This window comes from Podarcis raffonei, chromosome 10 (assembly GCF_027172205.1).
Source record: "Podarcis raffonei isolate rPodRaf1 chromosome 10, rPodRaf1.pri, whole genome shotgun sequence".
Classification (NCBI taxonomy): domain Eukaryota; kingdom Metazoa; phylum Chordata; class Lepidosauria; order Squamata; family Lacertidae; genus Podarcis; species Podarcis raffonei.
In genome coordinates, this window is record NC_070611.1 from 67,966,747 (window position 1) to 67,993,512 (window position 26,766).

General features: G+C 46.8%; 1 protein-coding gene and 1 long non-coding RNA gene across 5 annotated transcripts in view; both read left to right on the forward strand.

Moving 5' to 3' along the window:
* SFMBT2 (Scm like with four mbt domains 2) overlaps positions 1-25,178 on the forward strand; it is a 74,095-nt gene extending 48,917 nt beyond the window's left edge. For 3 of the 4 annotated variants that reach the window (XM_053407176.1, XM_053407177.1, XM_053407175.1), the window contains 11 exons: positions 2,571-2,697; positions 4,568-4,681; positions 7,710-7,752; positions 9,037-9,107; positions 13,115-13,254; positions 14,591-14,700; positions 18,804-18,979; positions 20,324-20,496; positions 21,308-21,556; positions 22,328-22,456; positions 23,765-25,178. In XM_053407176.1, coding sequence (XP_053263151.1) covers positions 2,571-2,697; positions 4,568-4,681; positions 7,710-7,752; positions 9,037-9,107; positions 13,115-13,254; positions 14,591-14,700; positions 18,804-18,979; positions 20,324-20,496; positions 21,308-21,556; positions 22,328-22,456; positions 23,765-23,905 — 1,473 coding nt within the window. In that variant the 3' untranslated portion in view covers positions 23,906-25,178. The remainder of the gene's footprint in view (positions 1-2,570; positions 2,698-4,567; positions 4,682-7,709; positions 7,753-9,036; positions 9,108-13,114; positions 13,255-14,590; positions 14,701-18,803; positions 18,980-20,323; positions 20,497-21,307; positions 21,557-22,327; positions 22,457-23,764) is intronic. The other variant, XM_053407178.1, reaches the window with a different exon arrangement.
* A 16-nt stretch (positions 25,179-25,194) lies between these two features.
* Positions 25,195-26,379, forward strand: LOC128422763 (uncharacterized). The gene is made up of 2 exons (XR_008332590.1): positions 25,195-25,980; positions 26,011-26,379. It is a non-coding gene; the product is annotated as an uncharacterized LOC128422763 (long non-coding RNA).
* The last annotated feature ends 387 nt before the right edge of the window (positions 26,380-26,766 follow it).

Consider the following 26,766-nt stretch of genomic DNA (forward strand, 5'->3'; position numbering starts at 1 on the left):
TTGGGACTACAACTCCCATCATCCCTAACTAACAGGACCAGTGGTCAGGGATGATGGGAATTGTAGTCCCAAAACAGCTGGAGGGCTGAGTTTGGGGGTGCCTGTTCTACATGATTGGGCATGTTTAGCCTGGAGAAGAGGAGGTTAAGGGGTGATATGATAGCCATGTTCAAATATATAAAAGGATGTCACATAGAGGAGGGAGAAAGGTTGTTTTCTGCTGCTCCAGAGAAGCGGACACGGAGCAATGGATCCAAACTGCAGGAAAGAAGATTCCACCTAAACATTAGGAAGAACTTCCTGACAGTAAGAACTGTTCGACAGTGGAATTTGCTGCCAAGGAGTGTGGTGGAGTCTCCTCCTTTGGAGGTCTTTAAGCAGAGGCTTGACAACCATATGTCAGGAGTGCTCTGATGGTGTTTCCTGCTTGGCAGGGGGTTGGACTCGATGGCCCTTGTGGTCTCTTCCAACTCTATGATTCTATGATTCTATGATTGGCTGGTGTTTCACCAATGAGCTTCAGGTTCTGCCTTCTCTTGGTCAGCTGTTAGGATTCTATAATCATTTCCCTCTCATTTGAGGGTTAAAAAAATCTCTTTTTCTCCTTGCTTGACTTGCCACCCGTAGCTTGAGTTTTCCTTTCCTGTAAAACTGCATTATCTCTGCCCGTTCTTGAGAAGATCCTTCCTTTCTATTTCTTACAGTAAGATTGTGGGAGAGAAATTGGAGTCCGTTCACCTTTAAGTGAGCACCCACCTAATTTGTACTTCCTAGACCAAATTCTCGCTTCTTATAATTTTGTGAGGCAGTTCGCCAACCAAAGAATGGTCACAGAAATGCGTATTAGGGCAAACTAACATGGAAAAACGCATTATATTAGGGGAAATGACTTGCAGGAAGTGTTTGCGTCAAGAGAAACCTGTAGCTTTGTCAAATATAAAGTGCACAGTGTAGCTTTGCTGTCTAATCCATCACAGAAATGTTGATTTGAGTGTTTTAAAACAATTAGCCATTATTTGACAAAATGTGAAAGGTCAAAATGCATGTGAAATTTTGTGCCGGTGTGTTTGTTTGTTTTGTAAAACTTTTTCAAACCGGTGAAGAAACGGGGCAAAATGAACTTGACGCTTGGAACAAGTGAGAAACTTAGTGGAACCAAAGTGGTCAGATTATTCCATCCACATCAATGCATGTCCTTTTTAAAAGAATATTCAGCTGCTCACTTAGTCACCGTCAGTTTATTTATATATACCACACTTTCCACGAATACATTTCTGCTCAAAATGATTCATGGAAAATTAACAGCCTAAATAAAAACCCATAGTGCTATAACATAATGCTTAACAGCTCCTCAGTGAACACTTTGTTCTATTATATCAGAACTGTTATTGAGCGTAGAGCTACAATATCTAATACCTTTGCAGTCCAAGGAAGCCTCAAAGCTGTTGGCATTGGGGTCTAGCAACACCCCCAAAAAAACCCCTCAAAACTTTAAGGGTGCTGAGAATTGCTAGGAGACCCCTGTTCCCCTCACAGAACTTCAGTTCCCAGAGTTCCCTGGGAAGAGGGATCGATTGGTTGATAAATCAATGATGTTCACTTGTCTAATTTCACCCACGAGGAATTGGCTCTCTGGGAGGGAAATAGAGACCTCCTAGCAACTCTCAGCACCTTAAATGGGGGGGGGGGAACTACACTTCCCAGGATTCTTTGCAGGGAAGCCATTGCTATTTAAAGTGGTGCAATAGTGTTTTAAATGTCTGGTGCTCAAAAGGTCAGGAATTCCCCTTAAAGATCTTCTGGTAACAGCCATCACATGAAGGCAACTATGGCAGGCGTGTGGGTATAATTTATATATATATATTATTTATTTGGACACAGTTTTGGATTTGGGACTAACGTGGCTCTCTCCAATTTTCCCTTTAGCAAGCCGCATGAGATCCTCGTCAAATCAGTCCCCATTAATCTCTGCACTCTTTTAAACGGCCTTGCATGGTGGTGATTGATGAATGTCTTATTAACGAAGTTCAGATTGCAGACCCTCAACATTTAATGCATGCTTAGCCTGCATACTGCATGCTTAGCCTGCATGCAGTAGGAACTGGGGCACTTTCAGTGGTCCAGAATCAATATTTTTTAATCCATTCTCTCTCCCCCCCGCCCTCCATCCGAGGTAAATCTCAATATCTATCAAACGAGCGCCACAAAACAACTTGAGGATTGTGCTAATTTCCGTCATTTGTTCAGTTGAGGAAATATTACATGGGTGACAAAGGCCAAGTGATTGTATGGCCAGGGCCAGCTTCTCAGATCAAACTTAAACTTCGTGCTTGGAAGCGTTGACACATCTCAATCATTCGGTTAGTTATTCATAATTGCAGTTCTCTCAGTTATCGCCGAAAACATTGGACACCTGTTGAACTAGAAGTATTAGGGGAATGGACATATTCAAGACGAGCATCCAAACCTCTCTTAAGCCGCCGCCAATGTCCTGAAAACTAGACAAAGCGCTGCTATCTGCACAAGGGCCAAAGGGTACAAAACTAAGGCTATGTGGCTGCCTCTTTCAGGTATCCTTCAGCCGAGGCTTTACGAAAAACATGAAACTGGAGGCCGTGAACCCCAAGAACCAGGCTGAAATCTGTGTGGCTTCCGTCATCTCAGTAAAAGGGAGGTTAATGTGGCTCCGCTTGGAAGGTAAGTTAGAATATCTATTACCGTGTTTTTTGCTCCATAAGACGCACTTTTTTCTTCCTAAAAAGTAAGGGGGAATGTCTGTGCGTTTTATGGAGCGAATGCGTGGTCCCTGGAGCCAAATTGCCCAGGGGCTAAAAACAGATCATGCTTTTTTTTTTTTTTTAAAGAGGGAAGTGGGTGTTGAAACAAAGCTGGTGATTGTTTGCCAATCAGGGAGAGAGATAAGGGATGCTAGAGATAAAGGAGGCTGCCTAGGAGGGGGAGGTAAAGACAGCAAACTTACAAAGGAGGGAAACGGGAAGACTAAAGCAATAAGGAGAGAAATTAGAAGAGAAGGAGGAGCAAAAAACTGCTCCAGCTAAGGAAAAGAAACTAAGGCAAACAAGAGGGAAGGGAGTGTTGAAAGGAAACAGCTGATCGGTGGGATCGAAAGAGAGATAAGGGACGCTAGCGGAGGCTGCCTTGAAGGGGGGGTGGTAAAAGCCCATGGATCCTCAGGATTTTTACATTGGGTCACCCCATATTCACCATCAGATCACACAGCATGTCCATGGCTACAGCCTGCACCAAGAAAATCACGCATCGACTGTTTCTTGGGGCTGCAATGGTGCAAAAATGTGGTTACAAAGCACGGATCCACATGGATCCTCAGGATTTTTGCATTGGGTCACCCCAAATTCACCATCAGATCCTCCTCCAAAAACTAGGTGCGTCTTATGGGGCAAAAAATACTGTATATTTTGTAGTTTTCAATGTGCGGTGGCGGCCTTATAGGCTTAGGGCATGGGTCGGCAACAGAGCGCCCATGGGCACCCATACGCCCTCAGAGGCCTTCACTGGTGCCCACGGGATTCTGTAGAAATTGGGCTTGAAGGAAGAAGCACGAGGAAGCCTTCTGTCAACTGTTGTGCAATGTAGACTTCTGGGATATTTTACTTCGGATAAAGAATACCTGCAAGATACTCACTTGCAGAGAAGAAAAGAAGGCTTTGTTTAATCTTAATTGTGGTGGGGTGATCTCAGCTGGGGAGGAAGGAGTCAGCACACACCCCACCGTACCAAATTAGGGGTATTTTTCCTAGTTGCCGTTAAAGGAGAAGAAGCTGCCATTTTGTCTGACTCGACTGGTGGCGCAGAAACTATGTTTGCTGCAGAGCTGATCTCTTACCTGGGTTCATTGCACACCCCCTTGTCCTGCTTTGTCTCCTCTTCCCCCCAACCCACCACCACCTTAGCAGCGTTATTTTCAGCTAAATTGTTTCCAGTTGGGCCTGAGATTATAAGCGGCGATTGGCCGCTTGATTGTTGGGGGGGGGGGGGGGAGATGCCTAAAATCGCTCAGCTGTCAGATCGAAGTGCAAGCCCAAAATTGTAAGTGGCAATTGTAAGTGACACGAGCGGTTGTGTGCTGTGTTCTGGTGGGTGAGCGATTTTAGGTACACCCCCACAACAATTCAGCAGCCAATCACCGCTTACAATCTCGGGCTCGCGCCAAAAAACCATTCACTACCCGTGTATAAATTTTGAACCTCATTTTTGGGTCAAAGAAGCTCGTCTTATACACGGAAAAATACGGTATTGTGATGTTGGCATCTGTATATGTAACCTGAATGCTGTTGTGCTAGAACTTTCTCTCTCTCTCTCTCTCTCTCTCTCTCTCTCTCTCTCTCTCTCTATATATATATATATATATTTCAGAATTTTTAAAATGCAGCAGCCTTGTTTATCTTTAGGGCCTCATATGATGAAAGGATATTTTGGAACAGAGAGATTATTCCTTGCTGCATGTCTTGCCCTTTTGAGATGGAGGAGACGACTTCTGCTGCCGCCTTCCTGGCTTTCAAATGGCATAATAAATTTGCTTTTATAGGTTCACAGGTGCCTGCTTCAGAATACATCGTCGATGTGGAGTCGATGAACATATTCCCAGTTGGCTGGTGTGAAGCGAATGCTTACAAGCTCTCGACGCCGCATAAAGCCGTGTGTAAGTACACGAAAGAGCAAAATGTGGGCTGTTAACCTTTACTGTGTTGTTTCAGCAGCTAGGCCTTAGTTGGCAGAAGGCAAAGAGATTCGGGGAGCTTCCGAGCTGCCGCTGCTTTCGAGAGGAATGCAGTCACACCCTTGCAAATTGTGCGATTATAGTTGGTTGGGAACCTGGCACAGCAAAACCCACTTCTGTTGATGCAGCCTAGAATAGCGTTAGCTTTTTTTTGCTGCTGCATCACCCTGTTGACTCATGTTAAGCTTGTGGTCCACAAAGACCCCAAGATCCTTTTCACATGTACAGTGGTACCTTGGTTCTCAAACTTAATCCGTTCCGGAAGTCCGTTCCAAAACCAAAGCGTTCCAAAACCAAAGCACGTTTTCCCATAGAAAGTGATGCAAAACAGATTAATCCGTTCCAGACTTTTAAAAACAACCCCTAAAACTGCAATTTAACATGAATTTTACTCTCTAATGAGACCATTGATCCATAAAATGAAAGCAAGAAACAATGTACTGCAGTCACACAATCAATCAATCATTCAATCAGTAGCTGAACTGGGTTCCACACAATCACAAAAACAAAACAAAAAGAACCGCAAAAACAAAAACGCAAAATAGATAGCAAAAACAGACCCCTCAGCGTAGCACTCAAAATAGAAGTGTGGCACTCAAATCGGAAGCATAACACTCAAAATGGAAGTGTGGCACTCAAATTGGAAGCGTGGCACTCAAAACAGAGCACGTTCAGCTTTTGAAAAAAGTTTGCAATCTGGAACACTTACTTCTGGGTTTGCAGAGTTTGGGTTCCAAGTTGCTTGAGTACCAAGGCGTTTGCGAACCAAGGTACCACTGTACTGCTAGTACATCAGGTGCCCCTCCATCCTATATTTGTGCAACTGGTTCTTCCTGCCTAAGTGCAGGACTTGACATTTGTTCCTATTGAAATTCATTTTGTTCGTTTGGGCCCAGTTCTCCAGCAGCCCCAAATATGGATCTCTCACCTCGACCCTAGCTTGACCCTGTGGGGCTGCATTTCCCTAGGGCGCCTACTCCTTGAGTAAAGAAAAAAATCGTCTCATGGGAGCAGGTTCACAACTGTATTTTAAAATAAATTGTTGGGGAATAAGGTGGTTGAAAACAATGAGAAGGAACTATGGGCTCTATTAGTTTGCTGTTTGGTGGGTCAGGATGGGACATAGCTTGCCTGTTGAATGTAAAATACAGAATGGAACAAAAGGCAATCTTTCCACAGAAATTTACAGGTCATGTTGGAAAATACGAAGGTTTTCTTAAAGAGCAAAACACATTTGGCTTTTAAAATCAAGGAGCTATGCCCAATTTGGGAGAACACAACAGAGGCAGCAGTACACAGCCTTCATTGCTATTAATGCATTAAGTGAATAAAGACACCAGGGGTAATAAAGCGTGCAAAATCTAGCAGCATAATAAAATTGTTGGCGTATTATTATTATTAAAGTACAGATCCTGTAAAAGCAAGATGAGTGATCTTGCGGAGAGTCTTTCAGCCTGCTTCTTAATGAAGCTGAAGCCTAATTGTTTGCCGCTCACACAGTTAAGCAAGCCAGCATTTAATATCAGTGCAGTTATGCCAAAGGGGTGTCCATGTTACTGGGGCTGCGTATGCAAACAGCTAAAACTCCCAGCACCCTTAGCAAACTATATTTCCCAGGATTGGGGGGGGGGAGGCAGATGCTATAATAATAATAATAATAATAATAATAATAATACAGTCGTACCTTGTTTTGCGGCCTGGGCCACTAGCCGAAAAGGACGCAGGGCAAAGCGCTGCATCTGCGCACGCGCACGGAGTAGTTTGCGCTTCTGCACATGCGCAAAGTGCAATTTAGCGCTTCTGCGCGAGCGGCAAACCCAGAAACAACCTGTTGCAGTATTTCCGGGTTTGCCGCGGAGGTTCGCCGGAATGGACGCTAGACAAGGCGGATGTTCGTGGAGGTATTACTGTAATAATATTGATAATAATAATAATTTATTATTTTAAGCCCATCCATCTGGGTGGGTTTCCCCAGCCACTCTGGATGGCTTCCAACAGAATAATAATAATAAAGCAACAAAACATCAAACATCCTAAGCAAGGATGCCTTCTAAAAGTCAGATAGTTGTTTATTTCCTTGACATCTGCTGGGAGGGCGTTCCACAGGGCAGGCGCCACTACTGAGAAGGCCCTCTGCCTGGTTCCCTGTAGCCTCACTTCTCACAGTGAGGGAACCGCCAGAAGGCCCTCGGTGCTGGACCTCAGTGTCCAGGCTGAACGATGGGGGTGGAGACCCTCCTTCAGGTATACTGGGCCGAGGCCGTTTAGGGCTTTAAAGGTCAGCACCAACACTTTGAATTGTGCTCGGAAACTTTAAAAGTTTGGTGTGTGCATACAGCCTAATTTGCAGCCCGCATAACACCTGGTATGCAGTGTGAACTTCATTGTGTGTGATAGCATTATGTTAAGATCTTAAGTGAAAATTCTCAAAGGATAATTTTTTGGCTCTGAAACCGGAGAGTGGGAAATTTGGGGCAGGTGCAGCGAACATGGACGTTGCTGATATTTTGGAGTCCCCTGACGTTACTCTTGTTTGAACGAAGAGTGGAATAGAAATGCTAACCATAGCCTAACAAAACGTCTGGAGGGCCACAGGTTCCCCATCCATACCTAGCCCAGTGCAGTTAATAAAATCGACAGCTGTTTGTCGTAACCGCTGCATTGATCTTCCATGTTCAGAGGCAGAACCTATTTGGGTGCCAAACACTTGGAGGTTTGTGGAGGGTCAGGCTGGCCTTGTAAACTTCTCCACCAGGTCTACTTGGCTATGTTTGGGGACCAAATGAACTTCTAATTTGATCCAGCAAAGCAGTTATTATGTGGTGGGGGGGCCGAATCTGGTCTTGCTTGCAGATTCGAAGTCCCCCCTCCCCACCGAGAACAGAATCTGTTAGACATTTACAAGCATGCATTACCAAAATTGTGTTGTTCTCGCTCTCTCGCTCTGCAGTGCAAAGGAAGAGGAAGATTGCCGTCGTGCAGCCCGAAAAGCAGTAAGTAGGCACTTAAAATGTAAATAACACAGCAGCTTTAATATGTAAATAATAAATAAGATTTGCAGCTAAGCCGAATGGCGGTCATGCTGTAGCTTACAGCACAGGGTGTGCATAGATATTCTCCTTAAAACGATGCCTGTGCGCATGGTTAGAATGCGCATTGTCTGACTTGGGTGAGCACAGGTTTGCGTGTTTTCATCTGCAGATCTTAAGGGGATGTCTAAAAAAAACCCTCATGTATTGGTTGTGTCTGAATGGGCAGGCAGGGTGGGTGGGCAGAATTCGATCCCCCTACCCACCTTGTGGGACGCGGGTGGCGCTGTGGGTTAAACCACTGAGCCTAGGGCTTGCCGATCAGAAGGTTGGCGGTTCAAATCCCTGCGATGGGGTGAGCTCCCATTGCTCGGTCCCTGCTCCTGCCAACCTAGCAGTTCGAAAGCACGTCAAAGTGCAAGTAGATAAATAGGTACCGCTCCGGCGGGAAGGTAAACAGCGTTTCCGTGCGCTGCTCTGGTTCGCCAGAAGCGGCTTAGTCCTGCTGGCCACATGACCCGGAAGCTGTACGCCGGCTTCCTCGGCCAGTAAAGCGAGATGAGCGCCACAACCCCAGAGTCGGTCACGACTGGCCCTAATGGTCAGGGGTCCCTTTACCTTTACTTTTACCCACCTTGTGTCAGGGACTTGAGCCTGCTGATCCTCTCCTTGTAGGGAAGGCGGGGCAGTCTACCATTTGGCGACCAGAGCAGGTTTAAGTCTCTTGTGTTAATTCACAATTCCCTAAACAGCTTAAGCCCAACATACCTTTACAGCTCCCTGATTCCTTATGCTCCACCTCGATTGCCAAAATCTGTTGATGGGGTGTTTACGGTGCTCCTCCATGTCTCTGGGGTTCCAGGGACCCAAGCTTTTAGTGTGCGGAACTCCTGGCCACTAGAAACTTCCTGGGATTTGTTCCTGCTTTCTTTAAGACTTCTTTTTTAAAAACGGTACTGTGTAGACGGGCCCTTGAAACATGATTACAAAACAAAACATTAACCATTCTTTTTTGATGTCATTGTAGCACTGTTTTTACGTACCTTGTTAGATTTGCTATGAAAGTGCAGTTTGTCACCGTATAGATAAAATAAATAATAATAATAACGTAAGGGAACATAACTCGTAACCTTAACATTGGAAATGTGGAGAGGCTGCAATGAATAAATATGACGTCTTTTCGACAGGCAGCCCTGATCCATCCTCAGGTTTCATAGAATTTAAATGTAGGTTTTTGTCATCCATCAGGTTACCACACGGAGAGCCTGTGGAGAAAAAAAATCACGAGCCATGCATGCTTCCACAGACAGACGCAATAGGTGAGTTTCTTGGGTGCTGTTACATTTGTGGGCATGGAAGGAATTACAGCAGGGTTGGAGAACTTGTGGCCTTTTAGACATTGTTGGACTACAGATCCCAGTGTCCCCTGCCAGCATAGCTGTCAGGGAACTGCCATCAGTGCCGGAGGGAGAGAGCAAAATCCAGAGGGATTCCAGAGAGCGTCCCGGGATGGGGAGAGGCAGCCCATCTTCTGGGGAAGAGAATCAGCGTAGCACCAGTGGAGAAGGGGGGCAGATGGGGGAAGCGGCGAGGCGGTCCCATGACTCCTTGCCGGGGACCAGCGGGGAGAGTAGGGGTCCTCCGCTGTCTATGCCCTCCTTGCGCAGAAGGCTTTCCCGCAGAGAGAGTAGGAGGCGACTAATAATAATAATAATAATAATAATAATAATTTATTATTTATACCCCGCCCATCTGGCTGGGCCTCCCCAGCCACTCTGGGCGGCTTCCATAAAAACCAAAAATACAGTAAAATATCACACGTTAAAAACTTCCCTGAACAGGGCTGTCTTAAGATGTCTTCTGAATGTCAGGTAGTTGTTTATCGCTTTGACATCTGCTGGAAGGGTGTTCCACAGGGAGGGCGCCACTACCGAGAAGGCCCTCTGCCTGGTTCCCTGTAGCTTTGCTTCTCGCAATGAGGGAACCGCCAGAAGGCCCTCGGCGCTGGACCTCAGCGTCCGGGCAGAATGATGGGGGTGGAGACGCTCCTTCAGGTATACTGGACCGAGGCCGTTTAGGGCTTTAAAGGTCAGCACCAACACTTTGAATTGTGCTCGGAAACGTACTGGGAGCCAATGTAGGTCTTTCAAGACCGGTGTTATGTGGTCTCGGCGGCCGCCCCCAGTCACCAGTCTAGCTGCCGCATTCTGGATTAGTTGTAGTTTCCGAGTCACCTTCAAAGGTAGCCCCACGTAGAGTGCATTGCAGTAGTCCAAGCGGGAGATAACCAGAGCATGCACCACTCTGGCGAGACAGTCCGCAGGCAGATAGGGTCTCAGCCTACGTACCAGATGGAGCTGGTAAACAGCTGCACTGGACACAGATTTGACCTGTGCCTCCATGGACAGCTGTGAGTCCAAAATGACTCCCAGGCTGCGCCCCTGGTCCTTCAGGGGCACAGTTACCCCATTCAGGACCAGGGAATCCTCCACACCTGCCCGCCTCCTGTCCCCCAAAAACAGTACTTCAGTCTTGTCAGGTTTCAACCTCAATCTGTTAGCTGCCATCCATCCTCCAACCGCCTCCAGACACTCACACAGGACCTTCACCGCCCTCACTGGTTCTGATTTAAAAGAGAGGTAGAGCTGGGTATCATCCGCATACTGATGAACACCCAGCCCAAACCTCCTGATGATCTCTCCCAGCAGCTGCATGTAAATGTTGAAAAGCATGGGGGAGAGGACAGAACCCTGAGGCACCCCACAAGTGAGAGCCCAGGGGTCTGAACACTCATCCCCCCACCACCACTTTCTGAACACGGCCCAGGAGGAAGGAGCGGAACCTAGGCGTCAAAGAGCTTCTTTGCTGGAAGAAGTTTAAGAAACGCCCACTGACGGATTCTGCCAGCGATTGAGACAGCCACGGGTGAGTGGCTGTCCGGACAGAAAAGGTTCACTCAGGCAACCCAGCCAGGTGTGGCGCCGATTTACGCACGAGCAACCCCTAGAACCATTACAATAGCCAATGGTCAGGAATAATGGGAGTTGTAGTCTTATAGCATCTGGGAAGCAGCAAGGTTCTTCATCTGTGCTTTACATGAATCCTGACCATTATGGGCACCAATGTACCACCATTAAATGTTCCTGTAATTAGCATTTTAATTTTGGCTCACTCCTCAGATTTAGCACTTGTGGCTAAATCTGTGGGTTAAACCACAGAGCTTAGGACTTGCCAATCAGAAGGTCGGCAGTTCGAATCCCTGCGACGGGATGAGCTCCCGTTGCTCGGTCCCTGCTCCTGCCAACCTAGCAGTTCGAAAGCATGTCAAAGTGCAAGTAGATAAATAGGCACCACTCGGCAGGCAGGTAAACGCGTTTCCGTGCGCTGCTCTGCTTCGCCAGAAGCGGCCTAGTCATGCTGGCCACATGACCCGGAAGCTGTGCGCCGGCTCCCTTGGCCAATAAAGCGAGATGAGCGCCGCAACCCCAGAGTCGGTCACAACTGGACCTAATGGTCAGGGGTCCCTTTACCTTTAGGACCTCAAAATGGGGCAGACATCTGCCCCCTCAATCACCTGTATTGCAGATATTAATATTGCACAACTTGAAGCAATAGGATGACTCCTCTTGGATGAATAAAAACTGACTCTTCTTGGAATAAAAAATTGTCCAGACCCAAAATACGGTTTCAAAGCTTTACTAACAGAAATTCCTTCAAAACATAATAATCAATGTTGCATCCAAAGAGTCGTGTAATATCATGTGCATGTCAGGCACAGGTTCATCTTCTTGCAAATTTGAAATAGCTCCAAGCAGAACTAAAATAAAAAATCTGCCTCTCTCCACACAGCCTCCATTAGCCTGGAACTGTTTTCTGTGCAGGAGAGACCTCATAATCACATCCTTTGCTCTATGTGGCTCCCAGAGAAAGACTCAAAGGTCCTTCCCTTCGAAATGGAGATTTGCAACTGAATAACCCTCTCCTGTGATCTAAAGTTAAGCACCATGTTGAAAGCTAGCGGAGAACATCCTATGTGCGTTATCAACCCATTTAGGTGCTCAGAGAGCTCTTCTTAGCTTCAGTGGAATTTCCCCAACCAGCAGTAGACATATAGAGCATACCCAGGGTTATTTTCCATTTCAGTGCACAATTCAGCATTTATACTTCACAACCTGCCCCAGCTATGAGGACGGCCCCTGTCACACTCACTCAGAGAGAGAAGCTTTTCGCACCTCTTTTCAGAGCAGACATGAGGGAGTGTGTGTAATTCTGGCATCCAGTGAAATGTGGGTGTATTTAAGGGGGTGTCTTCAATGTAGGAGAAGCTGAGCCAGTGCAAAGAGGAATAGCAAACCATTGCTGGTACATTTTGGAGGGGATATTTCCTGAGGCCTTTCAAGGGCACTGTAGGAGGTACTGGGGGTGGGACAGTGGTGTCCACAGGCTCCAGATTGGCAATCCTAGTTGCTTGTTCTTCATTCCAATATGCTGGATGATGATGATGATGATGATGATGATGATAATAATAATAACAACAACAACAACAACAACAACAACAACAATTTATTACTTATACCCCACCCATCTAGCTGGGTTTCCCTAGCCACTCTGGGCGGCTTCCAACAGAATATTAAAATACAATAACCTATTAAACATTAAAAGCTTCCCTAAAGAGGGCTGCCTTCAGATGTCTTCTGAAAGTCTAGTACAGTGGTACCTCGGGTTAAGTACTTAATTCATTCTGGAGGTCCGTTCTTAACCTGAAACTGTTCTTAACCTGAAGCACCACTTTAGCTAATGGGGCCTCCCGCTGCCGCCACGCCACCGGAGCACGATTTCTGTTCTTATCCTGCAGCAAAGTTCTTAACCTGAAGCACTATTTCTGGGTTAGCGGAGTCTGTAACCTGAAGCGTACGTAACCTGAAGTGTATGTAACCCGAGGTACCACTGTAGTTGTTTTTCTCTTTGACATCTGATGGGAGGGCGTTCCACAGGGCGGGTGCCACTACCGAGAAGGCCCTCTGTCTGGTTCCCTGTAACCTCTCTTCTCGCAATGAGGGAACCGCCAGAAGGCCCTCAGCGCTGGATCTCAGTGTCCGGGCAGAACGATGGGGTGGAGATGCTCCTTCAGGTATACAGGACCGAGGCCGTTTAGGGCTTTCAAGGTCAGCACCAACACTTTGAATTGTGCTCGGAAACGTACTAGGAGCCAGTGTAGGTCTTTCAAGACCGGTGTTATATGGTCCCGGATGGTAGCTAGAAGAGAGAAAAAGTTGCTCAGTGAGGATGCAGGAGGAATGTTGGACCATGTGCTTCTTCTCTGCAGGTACCATCAATGGGAGATACAGCTGCCCTGCACTGTTCATCAATCACCGCTGTTTCTCAGGACCACACCTGAACAAAGGAAGATTGGCCGAGCTGCCTCAGTCTGTTGGCCCGGGCAAGTGCGTGCTGGTTCTTAAAGAGGTGAGGGTTGTGTTGAAGGGATGAGGGCAAATTTCATAGAATTGGAAGAGACCATGAGGGTCATCTAGTCCAACCCCCTGCAATGCAGGAATCTTTGCCCAATGTGGGGCTGGAACCCACGACCCTCAGAGAAAGAATCTCGTGCTCCACCCACTGTGTTTCGTTTGGCTGGCCTTTTTATCCAAATTAATTTGTATCTCCTGGACTGAAACAACATGATTTTCCTTATGGATCCTGCATTTCTCTCAAAAAAACTTTTATCTCAGGCCGTCGGCTAATTAAATAATCCATGGCCTTTTAAAATGTGTTGGGTGTGTGTGTGTGTTAATGTTTTTGTTTTATTAGTATGTTATGCATTTTTGTGGTTTTATATTGTAAACCACCCTGCGATCCTTGGGTGAAGGGCAGTCTAGAAACCATCATCTTGCAATACTGTTCTCAGCTCAAAAAGTGCACCAAACTTCATTTAAAAAGAATTGTATTTGGGGATGAAATGTGTCTAAAAAGGCGTGTATAAATATCCAACTCAATATGAACCTTTGGGTGGATTAATGCAGAAACAGAACAGAAGGAAGATGGACCTTTCCAACTCGGCCATTCCATGATTCTTTTTTTATATATATATATTTTTATTTTAAAAAATTAACATTTCATTTTCAACAATTATAAATACTTTTATATCTTATACAGGTTTTTTTTACTTCCATCAATCACATCTGAAAATTTTCCCATCTTTTCCACTTAATTTACATTTCTTAATTTCACTATTACATTTAAATATCATAACCAATGTCTCTCTTCTTTGCAATATTTCATATATTCCTCCTTACAAAACTTCTTGTAGTCCTACTAGCGTAATTTGTTGATTACAGTTGCTCTTCAAATAGTTCCATTCCATGATTCTAAAGGTAAAGGTAAAGGGACCCCTGACCATTGGGTCCAGTCGTGGCCGACTCTGGGGTTGCGGCGCTCATCTCACTTTATTGGCCGAGAAGCCGGGGTACAGCTTCCCGGTCATGTGTCCAGCATGACTAAGCCACTTCTGGCGAACCAGAGCAGCGCACGGAAACGCCGTTTACCTTCCCGCCGGAGTGGTACCTATTTATCTACTTGCACTTTGACATGCTTTCGAACTGCTAGGTTGGCAGGAGCAGGGACTGAGCAACGGGAGCTCACCCCGTCGTGGGGATTCGAACCGCCAACCTTCTGATCGGCAAGCCCTAGGCTCTGTGGTTTAACCCACAGCACCACCCACGTCCCTTCCATGATTCTAAGAAGTCCCAAATGCTATGATCTCTCTCTATCCTCCATCCTCCATTTTGCTTTCTTTGGGCAGGTCCTAAGCATGGTGATCAACTCTGCTTACAAACCCGGGAGTGTATTGCGGGAGCTGCAGCTTGTCGAAGACCCCAGGTGGAATTTCCAGGAGGAGACCCTCAAAGCAAAGTAAGGAATCCTTTTGCTTCCTCCTTTTAAACTTGGGGGTGGCGTTGAGCAGGGATGAGGGTCCGCTTTTCTTCTGTGATGAGGCTGGAGAAGATGCCTAGTCTGTTTGCTTCCATCCTCCCTCAATCCTGCTCGTTTGGAATCCATCCCTGGTGTGGCCGCAGGAGGGTGGGATTGAGAGCAGTGTGGCATAGCGGTTAGAGCATCAGACTAGGTCCCTGGAGACCAGGGTTTGAACCCCAAAGGAAGCTTCAGTGGTAGTTATGTATGTGACTGCACCCATCCATGAGTGTTTTATACCCCACAAAAACTTCCTCTATGCTTCCCATCTACACCGGTTGGTTTTGCATTGTGTATTTGTATTGTATTCATTATCCATTCATTATCCTGAATGGGGGAACTGTGGCCCTGAAGGACCAGATGCGCAGCCTGGGAGTCATTCTGGACTCACAGCTGTCCATGGAGGCGCAGGTCAATTCTGTATCCGGGGCAGCTGTCTACCAGCTCCACCTGGTACGCAGGCTGAGACCCTACCTGCCTGCGGACTGTCTCGCCATAGTGGTGCATGCTCTGGTTATCTCCCGCTTGGACTACTGCAATGTGCTCTACGCGGAAACTACAACTAATCCAGAATGCGGCAGCTAGACTGGTGACTGGGAGCAGCCGCTGGGACCACATAACACCGGTCTTGAAAGACCTACATTGGCTCCCAGTATGTTTCCGAGCACAATGTTGGCATTGACCTTTAAAGCCCTAAATGGCCTCGGTCCAGTATACCTGAAGGAGCGTCTCCACCCCCATCGTTCTGCCCGGACACTAAGGTCCAGCACCGAGGGCCTTCTGGCGGTTCCCTCATTGCGAGAAGCAAAGTTACAGGGAACCAGGCAGAGGGCCTTCTCGGTAATGGCGCCCGCCCTGTGGAATGCTCTCCCATCAGATGTCAAAGAGATAAACAGCTACCTGACATTTAGAAGACATCTGAAGGCAGCCCTGTTCAGGGAAGTTTTTAATGTGTGACATTTTTGTGTATTTTTTGTCTTTGTTGGAAGCCACACAGAGTGGCTGGGGAAACCCAGCTAGATGGGCGGGGTACAAATAAGTTGTTGTTGTTGTTGTTGTTGTTGTTGTTGTTGTTGTTGTTGTTGTTGTTGTTATTTATTTCTGGAATTTCCACAACATGGAATTCTGGAATTCAGAAATACAGTGGAACCTTGGTTTTCGAATGTAATCCATTCCATAAGACCGTTCGACTTCTGAAACATTCTGCAACCGAGGCGCAATGGGCGGCCAGCAATTTCAATGGAGAAATGCGCCTCGGAAGCCGTTCGACTTCTGAGGAGCTTTCGAAAATGGAAGCATTCACTCAAGACACTTGAAAACAGAGGTTCCACTGTAAAACAGATGCATTTTTCAGGCATGTTCACGGACATTTGCTTACCTTTGCCCACGTCACTTTTTAGATTTTTTAAATATACTTTATATACCACGTTTGCACAGAAGGGCAGTCAAAAAAAGTAACAAAAAATAAGCACGCCTCGCACAGTTATCTTACTTAACTGTTGGAAGACTGTGTGATCCTGTTTATTGGACACAATTTATTCTAATGAATGCATTATCCGGTGTCCTTTTCGGTTTGCCCCAACATAAGGTCTGGGACGCAGGTGGCGCAGTGGGTTAAACCACTGAGCCTCTTGGGGTTGCCAATCAGAAGGTCGGTGGTTCGAATCCCCGTGACGGGGTGAGCTCCCGTTGCTCGGTCCCTGCTCCTGCCAACCTAGCAGTTTGAAAGTACGTCAAAGTGCAAGTAGATAAATAGGTACCACTCCAGCGGGAAGGTAAACGGCGTTTCCGTGCGCTGCTCTGGTTCACCAGAAGCGGCTTAGTCATGCTGGCCACATGACCCGGAAACTGTACGCTGGCTCCCTCGGCCAGTAAAGCGAGATGAGCGCCGCAACCCCAGAGTCGGTCACGACTGGACCTAATGGTCAGGGGTCCCTTTACCTTTACCTTAAGGTCTGGGAACCTGCTTTTTTTAAAAAAAAACCACATGTAAATTGTCTTTGCTTCTTTTGCATGAAATTCTGCATTCTGCGCATCATTACTTTGGATGTGCACGCAATGAGATAGCAGGGCTGGCTGTAAATCCCTATTGTGAACAAGGCAATCTGGGCATTCTGGCTGTCTATGATTGGTGGTGGGTTCCCCCCCCCTCGAAGTTCTCTTATGTGGGTCATTACTTTGGAAATCTTTGATCCTTGCCCCTTTAGCGTCGGTTGTAATACATTTAATTAGAAAAGCAAAATGGATTTTACTTGTGGAATCCTTAATGCTACAATTGACGCAAAGCCCAGTGAACTTTAAAGTCTTGCAGCGCCGCCGGCTAATAGCTTCTGATGTGGGGGGTTGGGTTTTTTTATTGCTCAAAGGTAGCTGGCGAAATGAAAGTCTCGTTGGAGCAACGATTATGCTGTTAATAATATGGATATCCAGGGTGACATCATTCAATCCAGTGGTCTTTTTACTAGCAGGCGGAGAAGTCTTGCATGCTGTAAAATCAGTGGTAGGGAACCTTCAGCCCTCAAGTTTAATCAGCCCCCACCCCATTTGGCCCAGGCACCTGTTTGTTTGCTTGTTTGCTACTTTGTTGCAAAGCTGTGTCCACTTCCCTTGTTTATATATTGCATAAAGGTAAAGGGACCCCTGACCATTAGGTCCAGTCTTGGCCGACTCTGGGGTTGCGGTGCTCATCTCGCTTTATTGGCCGAGGCAGCCGGCGTACAGCTTCCGGGTCATGTGGCCAGCATGACTAAGCCGCTTCTGGCGAACCAGAGCAGCGCACGGAAATGCCGTTTATCTTCCCGCCGGAGCGGTACCTATTTATCTACTTGCACTTTGGCGTGCTTTCGAACTGCTAGGTTGGCAGGAGCAGAGACTGAGCAACGGGTGCTCACCCCGTCACGGGGATTCGAACCGCCGACCTTCTGATCGGCAAGTCCTAGGCTCTGTGGTTTAGCCCACAGCGCCACGCGCGTTCCTATATATTGCATAGAACTGGAAGGGACCACAAGAGCTATCTAGTGCAACACTCTGCAATGCGGGAATCGTTTGCCCAGCCTCACAACATTTGTATACAGTCGACTCTCGGCTCACGCAAGGTTTACATTTTGAAGATTTCAGCTCATAAAGCCAAGCTTGTGTACATTTTGTGTATTTATTTAGTAAATTTGTATACCGCTCTTCATTCTGGAACAAATAATATAACAAATGGTCAGTAAACAGAAAACAAAAAACCCCTGCACATAGTAAAAACAACAACCCAATGTTCAAAAATTAGAATCAGCAATAATCTAAAAGCAGATTAAAACACATGTCAACATTCCACATGTCTGGGTAGGGTTGCCTAAACAAAAAATGTTTTAAGGAGGCACTAAAAAGAGTCCAGCGAAGGCATTGGTTTGATTTCCATAGGCAGGGAGTTCCAGAGAGTGCTGCCACACTGCAAGATCAATTTCTGCCACATACAGAATATTATGTGGCACCTGTAACAGGGCAAGTTCTCTAAGGGGTTGAATGGACACCTATGGGGTTAAACAATATTCACCTGATGTCACATGTGATGTCAGATTTCGATTTTCCTCTTCCCCCCTCTGTCATTTTCCCCTTGTGCCTTGCATTTTTTAATTTTAATTTTTAAGATTGTGAGCCTGCATGTAGGGACTGTCTTGTTTTGACTGTATTTAAGCTGCTCTGGGAGTCTTTTTGGCTGAAGAGGGGGATGTAACTGCTCCAAATAGATAGATAGATGATAGATAGATAGATATAGATAGATGATAGATAGATAGATAGATAGATAGATAGATAGATAGATAGATGATAGATAGATAAGGCTGGACCATAAGGGGGTTTGCAGCAACCGGGCTTTGCATCCACCAGCAGCCAGCTGATCTGTTGCTGCTTGCCAAATGCTGTACCCTTGCCCACAAAGTTTGATTCCAAAGATTGAACCCTGGAGAGTCGCTGCCAGCCAGTGTAGGCAGGTGCCGAGCTACCTGGGCCCGTGACCTGTCTAACATTTGCCGTGTTGGGACAACCCACCTGCACAGGTACAGAGGCAAAACCTACAGGGCCACAGTCAAGATTGTCCGCACGTCTGATCAAGTCCTGGATTTCTGCCGGAGAGTTTGCGCTAAGCTGGAATGCTGCCCGAATTTATTCAGCCCCATCCCAGTTACTGAAGCCTGCCCGGAAAACTGCTCCGTTCACACCAAAACGAAATATAGTGAGTATGATGCATTGGCTCGTGGAAGTTTCCTGCCAACTTGCCCAGTTATCTTTGGGGACAGATGGAACATTTCGTGTTCAGAAAGAGGAAAGATGACCCCTTTCCCTAAAAGCCAAAGAGCGGGAAGAAGCTAAGCAGGTGTGAGGAACCTGTGACCCTTCAGATGTAACCCTCCCAACATCCCTGACTGTCGGCCATGTTGCCTGGGACAGGAGAGAGCCGAGGTTCAGCTGTGGACATCTGCAGTGAAACCTAGCCATGCTAGTTAGTATATGAAGGGGTTAAGGTCCACAGAGTTCTAATTTGCTAGAGTAGGTTCGGTGATGTCACATCCCCTCTTCTCCTGAGAGGGAGGAAGGCTTGTTTCCTGGTCCTTCTCTCTCTCTGCCTCCCTCATTCTCTCACTCTATTTACTCTGCAAGCAACAGAGGCAGAAATGCCGCACCTTAGCTCTCTGCCTCAGGCGTGTGTCTGAGGCTGCCTTTGCTATATTTCACTACCCAAGAACATTTGCCTGCATATCTTATTGTTGCACAAAGGCTAATGCATGGCCGTGACCTCGGATTAAGTAAGTACAGCCTTTTTAAACTTACTTCGGAGTGTGGTCTGTTTCATTGCATGAGGGTTAGGAAGGGAGCCCGCCACCTCAGGCAGCTGAAACATAATGAACAAAGGTTTAATAACCTATTCTTATGCTCATTTAATCTGCCTCAACGATGGGATTTAAACTCTGGAATGTGCAAGCCCTGTGGTTTTATAACAGGCACCAGCCACCCCACCCTCACCCCTTTATTAATTAATTTGCATCCTCTGTAGAAGATTAAATAATATATCCTCTGACAGATTCCCATCACGAACAACATCTGGAGGGCCACAGGTGACAATGAACACCGGTTAGGATGACTAAATGCAGTCATACCTCGGGTTGTGTGATTTCGGGTTGCGCACCATGCCAAACCCAGAAGTACCTCAAAGGGTTACTTCTGGGTTTCGGCGCTTGTGCATGCGCAGAAGCGCCGAATTGCAACCCGCGCATGCGCAGACACGGCACTGCGGGTTGCGGACATTGCGGGTTGCGAACATGCTTCCCGCATGGATCACGTTCACAACTCCAGCATCCACTGTAGTGGAATGAACGGCTGAAGCTTTTGCACATCCCTAGCACTAAAGAGCTGTTTCGCACCGATCAGCCACTTAGTCTCAATCAGCTGCTAAGGAATACCCCAAAATCATGAGAATATAGTGTTATCCCCCTGCCACTGTTGCCTAGATTAGCTCCATAGGCTTTGGTTAGTTTGGCGACTAACCAGGTGTATTTTTGATGTTCGTCTTCCACTCCAGCTTATTATTGTGGAAAGAGGAGGAAAGTCATCAAGGCTCCAGCTGGAGAAAACAACAGCCGCAGCCCAGAGAGCAGACATGGCAAGCCAGCCAGGCGCAGGAAGATTCAGAAGCCCATTCCAGCGCAAAAGAAGAGTCAGCCATCTATAACAGACCTAGCGGAATCCGCGGAGGTGAATTTTTGGATTAAAAAATCTTATTTCTTTCAAAAACAAATTATCAGTGAAAGATGAGTTGATAGAGCCTTGAGAAGGTAGAGGGGAAATTCAGGAATGATTTATCATTTTGTCTTTTAAATTCTTTCTCCCTGCTAGTAGAAAGCTAGCATATCATGGAAAGTGCTAGGGCCTTTCCCCGATAAGATGGCTTTTGCAAGCCTGCCAGATTTGCAGTTCCTAAATCAGTAAGCGGACAGGAACAAAACTGCCCTGCAAGATTCACACACCTCCAAAAATTGTGATGCACTTCTCCAAGCAAAAGGTGTGCACGATAATGTGTTTATTAGTTATATCAGCCACATTAAATTTGGCAGAGGCAAGAGGTAGCTTTCAGAAATGCATATATCGGCCATGATTGCACACACAAAAATGTGTATATTTGGAGAAATCAGCACCAAAAATGCATGTGATTATTTTAGTGCATAATTTTATCGTGAATAAGTAGAAATGGGCAAAATGGACTTTAAGTTGGGGAAATAAGAAACCAGAGCAATTATCACACTTTGTGACTTATTATCTAGTTTATAAACCACTTACATGTCCAAATGGCTTCTAATTGGATTCCAAGAATGAAAACAATTATAAAATTTCTTAGGAAGTAAGTATTATTTAGGGAACAACCTTCGCTCAGCTTCCTCTTTCCCCCACAAAAACATACAGTCCTGATAACTTACGAATTCAGGGCTGCTTGAACAGCATCATCCACCCAGTTCAGTTTCATTGCTGTTCGTGTCTTTGACCCCTGTGGAAACCCAACTCTCTGCAGGAAAGCGACGAGGAGGAACCTGAGGCCCTGGACGACGAGACATGGAGTGAAGAGACCAGCCCAGAGCTACAAGATGACCAGACAGACGTCTCCTCGGCCGAGCTGCCTGCAGGCAAGCCTGCGAGCACAATGAGGCTGCGCAGCAGTTCTGACCTGGACCGAGTCTCTCGCAGCGGGAGGAGCAGGCGAGCCCGGAAAACCTTGGCTGTCATGTGCGCCAAAGGGCAGAAAAGGGCTCGGTTCAGACAGGTGAGGTTTTGGACCGCTTTCTCGTGTCACCAATGCTTCTGGCGTGCTCCAGTTGCTACTGGAGCGGTTTAATAACTACAGCAAGACTCCCGCTTAGACTCCTGCAATGCGCTCTACATGGGGCTACCTTTGAAGGTGACCTGGAAACTACAACTAATCCAGAATGCGGCAGCTAGACTGGTGACTGGGAGTGGCCGCCGAGACCACATAACACCGGTCTTGAAAGACCTACACTGGCTCGCAGTACGTTTCCAAGCACAATTCAAAGTGTTGGCGCTGACCTTTAAAGCCTTAAACTGCCTCGGTCCAGTATACCTGAAGGAGCGTCTCCACCCCCATTGTTCTGCCCAGACACTGAGGTCCAGCTCCGAGGGCCTTCTGGCAGTTCCCTCACTGTGAGAGGCAATGTTACAGGGAACCAGGCAGAGGGCCTTCTTGGTAGTGGCACCCGCCCTCTGGAACGCCCTCCCACCAGATGTCAAAGAGAAAAATAACTACCAAACTTTTAGAAGACCTCTGAAGGCAGCCCTGTTTAGGGAAGCTTTTAATGTTTAATAGGTTATTTTATTTTAGTGTTTTGTTGGAAGCCGGCCAAAGTGGCTGGGGAAACCCAGCCAGATGGGCAGGGTATAAATAATATATTATTATTATTATTATTATTATTATTATTATTATTATTATTATTATTATTGCAGGAGACTGGGTTAGATAAGCCACAGGATCCCATCCATTTCTGCGATTCTATTTTTATATATTTATTTGCCCTCTTAGGTGATGAAGCCAGAGCCGGAACAGAAACTTGTGCTGGAGAGCAACCCGTTGGAATGGACTGTCACGGACGTGGTGAAGTTCATCAAGCTAACCGACTGTGCCCCTCTTGCCAAAATATTTCAGGAGCAGGTAGGCCGTTCCTCATTCTACCGCTTCTTCTGTGTCAGGGCTGAGAGACGAATCCAGATCGTCTCAAGTTGTAATTTCCACTGAACATCCCACCCCCCAGGTTTGCCCTCCTGTGCTCATTTTGCTTGTGATGCCTCCTCCTCTGCAACAAGCTCTCCTCCTTCCCCCTGGCAGCTCCCAGAACCAGAAGAGGTCTGAAAAGGGAGGAAGAGAGGTTTGCTGTACACAAGCATAGTCTCCAATCGCCTGGGGAAAGCCCTGGAGAGAGGAGGGGACTTTCAGTGTCGGCAACTCGATTTTCATGGAGTAACACCACTGGAAGTGAGCTGCTATGCGTTTTTGCTAATAAATTTTGTTGTTTAGTCCTGTCCAACTCTTCGTGACCCCATGGACCAGAGCACGCCAGGCACTCCTGTCTTCCACTGCCTCCCGCAGTTTGGTCAAACTCATGCTGGTAGCTTCAAGAACACTGTCCAACCATCTCGTCCTCTGTCGTCCCCTTCTCCTTGGGCCCTCCATCTTTCCCAACATCAGCGTCTTTTCCAGGGAGTCTTCTCTTCTCATGAGGGGGCCAAAGTATTGGAGCCTCAGCTTCAGAATCTGTCCTTCCAGTGAGCACTCAGGGCTGATTTCCTTCAGAATGGATTGGTTTGATCTTCTTGCAGTCCATGGGACTCTCAAGAGTCTCCTCCAGCACCATCATTCAAAAGCATCAATTCTTCAGTGATCAGCCTTCTTTATGGTCCAGCTCTCACTTCCATACATCACTACTGGGAAAACCATGGCTTTAACTATACAGACCTTTGTTGGCAAGGCGATGTCTCTGCTTTTTAAGATGCTGTCTAGGTTTGTCATTGCTTTTCTCCCAAGAAGCAGGCGTCTTTTAATTTCGTGACTGCTGTCACCATCTGCAGTGATCATGGAGCCCAAGAAAGTAAAATCTCTCACTGCTTCCATTTCTTCCCCTTCTATCTGCCAGGAGGTGATGGGACGAGCAGCCATGATCTTCATTTTTTTGATGTTGAGCTTCAGACCATATTTTGCGCTCTCCTCTTTCACCCTCATTAAAAGGTTCTTTAATTCCTCCTCACTTTCTGCCATCAAGGTTGTGTCATCTGCATATCTGAGGTTGTTGATATTTCTTCTGGCAATTTTAATTCCGGGTTGGGATTCATCCAGCTCAGCCTTTAACTCCAACTTTGAACGGTGTGATTACTGACTGGCACGCTCCTGTGCCACAGTTTTTTGAAATTGCAGCATACATTTTAAAAAATTAAAAATCACGAATGTTTCTTCTCCTTTCTGCAGGACATTGACGGCCAAGCTCTTCTCTTGCTGACCCTGCCGACCGTCCAGGAGTGCATGGACCTCAAACTCGGTCCCGCCATCAAGCTGTGCCACCAGATCGAGCGGGTCAAACTGGCTTTCTATGCCCAGTACGCCAACTGACCACGCCGATTGCCACTTTCCCGTCTCCGTGACTTTCGTTCCAAGGTTGCGCCTGGATCTCCCGACCCTGAAACCCTTTGCATTCGGAAGCACTGATAAAATATATATTGTGGGGAAGAAGGTGGCAGCCTGGCTGCTTGCTCACGAGTAGGCTGGCCTGCAGCTGGGGCATTGGGGTGGGGCTGTATAAGGGCTGCAAGGCTTCAGGTTCCTGAGAGATTATGAGCCTCAAAGAGAGTCAGGTAAAGGGGTAAGATACGGAGTGATAGACAGAGGATCCCTCCAGATGGATGGTTTATTCGTTTGTTCGTTTTTTGGGGGGAGGGTGGTTGCAGATGCGTTCTGCAACTTGTCCCTGATTCATTCAGATTGCATTAGTGATGGATTTATACCAACCCATACGCATACCATTCTGCTTCATGAGTTGTTCTGCCATGCTTTCCCCAATGTTGGGCACCTTTGCACTATAGCACAGCTAAAAGAAGAAAAATACCCACCCAGAACATTTGCGGCATAGAAAAGGGATGTGCGTAAGCTCGCAAGGGCTGGACTTTGCAGTAGAGAACCTCTGGCAGAAAAAAATTGAGATGACGAGGATGACACTCGCTATCTCAAATCGAGCTTGCTTTTCCGTTGCTGTAAGCACTGGGGTTATTTCACGTGTCGATTTGCTGTTCTCGGCGACCGATCCACTATTCTAAAGCACACACAAGAGCACCATTTGGGAATGACTTCGTTTGACAGGGGAAAGAGGGGTCTTGAAGGCAGGGCGGCTGTCATTTGGGCCTGATCCTTGCGGTGCAATTTCCCTGGCTGAGTAATTGTGTACAGAAATGCATGCGCTGAGTTGAAGTGTGCAGAAACGAGAAGGAAAGCTCACAAAACTGGTTCACGGCGGGGGAAGCTGCGTTGCAAAAAAATGTGTGCTAAACTGCATAGGGAAGAAGTCGGCAGGACGGATTTTTCAGAAGGACTCAAATCACCAGCTGATGTGTTAAAAGTGCGAGAGTCGAATTTGAGATTGGAGAAATGAGAAATTAAGAGAAGCTGAAATGGACGGGCTCGGCCACCCCTAGTTTCCAACCAACATGCAAGATCAAGGGTCCAAATCGTACAAACCGTTTTGCACCGCAGAGCATTGAGGGACACCCGCTTCCCCGACTCCTACAGCCAGTGGCGGAGGAAGCTGCTCAGGCACATGGGGCAAGCTGCCCATAGGGGCAGGATACATCCCAGGGCCTCCAGAGTCTGTCTGCCTCCTCCCACTCAGCCACCTTACAGCTGGGCAGCAGGCAAACTGTTTGGGCAACGCGGAGCTTTCAGGTTCCCAATCCACTGCGTCACTCCCAGGGGAGATGCGTGGCTCAGGCACGCTGCAGGCCATGCGATAAGTGCCGCCCACATTTTCTCACACACACACACCCCAGTGGTGACACCCAGGACGGACCGCACCCACCGCACCCCCCCCCCTTTCTCCAGACCTGCCTCCAGCCCCAGGCAGCCTGCTTGCTCTACTCCAACAGAGCACATGTGTAGCCGTGTGGGCTACAGGAGCATCGCTTTTTCTTAAAAGCCAACATCCCAACATGGAGCTCTTTTGGAAGGGATGGGAGAGTTGGGCGCATTGAATCTAGTCCTTCCTCACTCTCAGGCAGCTCATTAGAACGATCCCAGGCTTTTTAAAGGGCCGGTGTGCTTTTAGCCCTTGTTCCCGGCTCAGACTGTAGACTCTCCTTCATCAGAGGAGATTTTAAAGCAGAGGTTGGATGGCCATCAGTCGGGGATTCTTTAGCTGTGATTCCTTCATTACAGGGGGTTGGTTTGGATGACCCCGTGGGGTCCCTCCCAGCGCTCTTATGAAAACACAAGAATTGGATTCGTTTGCATTATTAAACTTTTCTGTCCATGCCCTTTTATTTTTCTTGTTACTAGCAGGAGGATGGAAGCCTCCCATCATCAGGTGCGAATGTTCGACACCAGCATCAAAGTTTCAAGGCTGCATTACACACCATGCATTTATAAAGCACACAACTTCCCCCAAAGCAGCCTTGGAACTGAAGTTAAGGGTGCTGGGAGTTTGTAGCTCTGTGGAGGGCAAACTACAGTTCCCAGCATTCTTTCGATGGGTTGGAGGATGTGCTTTAAATGTATGGCATGCGTAACAGCCCGAGTTGAGAGTGTTTTGGAAGGCGAAAATCCCGAGAGACGGTGAGAGAGAGATGGGAATAATACTGTCTCCTTATGCGTCCTGTCCACAAAAGAATGAGGCACGTTGTTAATTCTGCTGTACAAGATTGTATTCTGTATATAAATATATATATATATAAATATATATATATGATTTCATGTAAATAATGGGGGAAATCTATATTCAGAGTTCTATTTTAATTTTTATTCAAAAACGGAGCAAAAGAAAACTTTTTACTCGAAGCGTTGTAAACCAGATTTGTTGTTAATAAAGTCATTCAAAAGGATGTCTTGTCTGTTTATGTCTCATTTTCCCTCCTGCTTGAACACAATTTGATCCATCATCCACCACAGATCATGGGTACAGTGGTACCTTGGTTCTCAAATGCCCTTGGTCCTCGTACGTTTTGGCTCCCAAACTCCTCAAACCCAGAAGTGAGTTTTTTGGTTTGTGAACATTCTTTGGAAGCCAAACATCCAATGCAGTTTCCGATCGAGTGCAGGAAACTCCTGCAGCCAATCGGAAGCCGTGCCTTGGTTTTCGAATGGTTCCAGGAGTCACGAATGGACTCCCGGAACGGATTTAAGTTCAACAACCAAATTATGACTGTACTGAATATCCGTACAGAAGTTCTCTTGTGGACGGCCCACGGAGAGATGCTGCGGACCATTAT